Below are 3,900 nucleotides of genomic sequence, written 5' to 3'. Positions count from 1 at the left end.
AATGAAAACAAGAAAAAAGATACCCATGAATTATGGTGATAGATATGTTATAGTAAAGAGAGACAGTGAGAAAAATGAAATTCTGAGTTGGAGTAGCATGAAATGGAGCAGTGGATAGCAGAAATGGACACTGGATTATCAACCACTAAGTCCAACAAATTTTGCTTCTCCCCAGCTTTGAAATTCTTCTACCCTTGTATACATTCAAGAACACGGATGAGAATACATGTAATGTCCAACTGATTCGTGTTCATTCATAATCAAAATTTACGAAAGTGATTATATTGCCAACGATCTAATGATCTTAGTGCAGTCTTATTTAATTAATTTTTTCTTACCATTTATTAAGTGATTGGGATGTCCATAAATCCAATGTATCTCTCTACGAATCAGCCAAATCGGTTTTGATTCACTTGAAAGCCTTTTTTTGCAATTAAACCAGATTGAACCTTTTGGTTGAATTGGGTTTAAAACTGAGTTTGACTCAGTCAATATAAAAAATTATTTTTTTCAAAAATTCATTATAAAAACTTGAACTTAAGACCTTATTTATCACATTTAAATATATACACAATTAAATTAATTTTATTTTAATGTTAAATAAGTCAAATTATATATTTAATGATAAATTATACAAAATTTTTTTAAATATTATTTTTTAATAATTAATCGGTTTGACCATTAGTCAATCTATTCGACCACTGATTGAATCAGATTGTCTCCTTCACAAGATCAATATCCGATTCTGTTCTAAAAATATTAACCAGAAATATAGATCATATATTTATGATAACTAATATATTTGAAATATATTCAAATATATTCTAACAGTTCCATATCTCATACCTAAAAAATTTAAAACTGAAAACATCTCTGGAGGATTGATCTGGTGGTCATCCTATGGTTGTTTTGGATATTAACCCATACATCTGCCAAGTCAGCAGCTGTAAGAGCGAAGGCTTCGACATTCTCAACCGCTTTAATAGTTGATGATGAGATTGGCAGGCTGATTGATTGAGGGTGATCCTGAATCCAACGGACAAGTTCTTTCCCAAAGGTTTTAACATTGCCGCCATTGCCATGATCAGCCGCAGTCGAGGTGCATGTCCATAGTTTTCCTTTCAACACAAAGAGAACTTCACTGATCGGTTCGCCCTCCCGAACGATAAGAGTGCCTTTGCCATATAAAACTGGCTTGATACGACGACACAACTCGTCCAATTTTGAATCTTCCCAATCGTTTAACTCTTGTACCTTGATACATATGCATTCAAGAACAAGGATGAGAGTACATCCAACATCTAACTAATGCTTGCAAATTCGAATAAAAATTTAATAATTTTTGGCTTATAGTCAATGGAGTTGCATGTAATAAGGATTTCTAAATGTTAGTGTTAATCATAATAATAAAATTAGGTGCACTAAAAATGATTGTTAATTTATATACTAACAATAACGTGTTATTATGTAATTAAATGATCTTAAATTAGAGACAAGAAAACATACAAAAAAGCACTCACATCTTTCAAACGTTGTAAGCGATCTTTCATCCTCAATCTGTTGATTATATACTTTGGTTCTTCGCCATTGAATTGTAGATATGTCTATTTAGAAAGCATAAATTGAAAATAAATAAATATATTTAATGTTACAAAACACAGAGAAAATAAACAACAAGAAGATGAAATACTCAATAAATATTTACGTGTAAAATCTATTGCAAAAGAAATAACAAACAAACAATTAAAAAGATTTCACTAAGAATAAAGTGATTCTTGTTTTATTCTTTAAGTCTGAGCTCTTAATCATATCTGGTGACACACAAATTTTCTTGAAAAATTTACCTTTAAAAAATCTGCACTTCCTAAATTCTTTTAACCCCTTATAATTCATATAACCACTATACGACATTTAATGCTTAAACATATTGAAATAAAGCAGATCATTTACTATCTTGCATATTTCCAATTAAGAACACAAATGGAAGTGGAATTTTCAAATTTTATTATTAAAAGAATTAGACTTTCAAATCGAACCATTAGAAAGACTAAATTTTTACTCTCTCGTTAAATATATTAAATTAATTACTTTGTTTATAAAACAAGATAAAATAAACAATACTGATGTGTTTGTTCAATTAAAAATTTAATTTATTTTATATAAAAATCTAAAAATTTGATCCTTTCAATTAATAATAAAAAAATTTCAGTCCCTTTGATAGAATAAAAACAAAGTTCATTGCTTTCAATAGAAAAAAAAAATATATAGTGACAGCTTGATACATCCCAATATTGTTTTCATAAATTTATTTAGCGGCAGCAATCATATTCATAAGTGTACTGAGATGAATAGAATATTTACCAACCTCCACATTTCCGATAAAAAGGGCAAACAGCACCGTGGAATAGATGATTATCGAAATCACAAAAAGATTTTCTAAGACAGACGTACTCGGTAACAGGTTTTGGCCGAAACAGCTGCAGAAAAGATTGCATTCAATACATTAATTAAGCTTAAATGTTGAAATTGACTAAATACAAAGAATAAAGTGATTAATGATATTTTATGCTCCAGGTATGAAACATAAAGGTAAATGTGTTGTTATATAATTAAATAATGTTAAAATAATGATAAATGTATTGAAACGCACAGACCTGAGAGCTTGCAGGCCCCATCTGAAACCGTAGAGAGACCTCTTGCCAAAATCTCTTCTCAAATACACAATACGAGACTCCAGAGCTAAATTGAATATTCCAAAATCATTAATTTCGGTACCAACGTTCTTTAATTTAGGACAATTTAACTCTCCTATGTTCTTATGCTTATAAGAACAGAAAACAGAATGAGGATTAAAGTGATTCCTTGAAAAATAGTCTTTCCTCCAACATGCCAAAACTCCCTTGAGAGCAAAAAAGTACCATAACGCGCCGAATACCTATATTCCGGACCATATATTAATACTAGTGATTGTTAATTAATTAATGAGTAATACTACATGTACAAAAAAATGAGTTGAGTTAGATTCACTTTAAGATTTCACATTTTAACCAATTGTCTACCCATGGTGGGTTATTTCAAAACAATTTTTAAACATAACATCAAATGTTATTTTTAGGTTGTTTTAAGACTATTGATGTGTTTTATATAATTTTAAATTAAAGATAAAACAAAACATTATATCACTCAATCACATTAATATATGTAAGTTAGTATCAACATGTTTGTATGGTTATTTACTTACCCCCCCAAAAAAAAAAAGAATTAGTGAGTGTTAAGTTACTGAATGTAATATTATTCTGATACCTCCAGTGATTTTTTAAAATTGAAAACCAATGGGTATTTAAGTGGAATAATACCAATGATGATTTTTTAAAACTGAACCAATGGCTATTTATGTGTCGATTTTTCTCTATCTTAATAAAATAACTATAATATAATCATCAAATAAAATAACTGGTGATTGAATTAACTTACATGACCCCCAAGACAGTAGAGAATTAAATTGATTGCAGCTTTGCCCCACTTTGCTTTAGCAACATAGCCGTCACTGTTGTTCGCTATAGCAGTTCTTATAGTTGATGAGAGTCCAATAAGCAGAAAAATATATACGAAAAGAATCATGTTAACTGTTATCGAAAAGATCCTATCTTCATTTTCGCTTGTGATGTCAGGAATCACCACCTGTATACAAATAACAGAAAGTTTAAACAACAATCTAATTATTATATTATTCAAAATGACTACAATCTTGTTGTTAATGTGATTTCTCGTCACCAAAAATAAGCTACATTAGCAACAATTGGAATCATAGATGACTTGGATAAGTCTCCTAATGCTGCAGGAGAGAATGAATATAGACAGATGAGACACAAAATTTTTTACTTGTTTTGGTCTAACGAT

General features: G+C 29.5%; 1 protein-coding gene across 1 annotated transcript; it reads right to left on the bottom strand.

Moving 5' to 3' along the window:
• Positions 1-745: 745 nt before the first annotated feature.
• LOC123226709 (probable cyclic nucleotide-gated ion channel 10) lies at positions 746-3,671 on the bottom strand. The gene is made up of 5 exons (XM_044651244.1): positions 3,475-3,671; positions 2,655-2,935; positions 2,366-2,477; positions 1,521-1,604; positions 746-1,254 (listed from the first exon to the last, which is right to left on the bottom strand). Exons 1-5 carry the CDS (start codon positions 3,619-3,621, stop codon positions 856-858), a joined length of 1,023 nt encoding a protein of 340 aa, XP_044507179.1. The 5' UTR covers positions 3,622-3,671; the 3' UTR covers positions 746-855.
• Between the last annotated feature and the right edge of the window lie 229 nt (positions 3,672-3,900).

Source organism: Mangifera indica, chromosome 10 (genome assembly GCF_011075055.1).
Source record: "Mangifera indica cultivar Alphonso chromosome 10, CATAS_Mindica_2.1, whole genome shotgun sequence".
Classification (NCBI taxonomy): domain Eukaryota; kingdom Viridiplantae; phylum Streptophyta; class Magnoliopsida; order Sapindales; family Anacardiaceae; genus Mangifera; species Mangifera indica.
This window is presented reverse-complemented; position numbering and strand designations above follow the sequence as displayed.

Excerpts from the sequence above, each read along its gene's own strand:
- LOC123226709 (XM_044651244.1), bottom strand. The coding sequence starts at position 3,621 with ATGATTCTTTTCGTATATATTTTTCTGCTTATTGGACTCTCATCAACT. Across the intron at positions 2,478-2,654 it reads TGGGGCCTGCAAGCTCTCAG|CTGTTTCGGCCAAAACCTGT; the intron begins GTCTGTGCGTTT and ends TCTTTTCTGCAG. Across the intron at positions 1,255-1,520 it reads GCTTACAACGTTTGAAAGAT|GTACAAGAGTTAAACGATTG; the intron begins GTGAGTGCTTTT and ends ATATGTATCAAG.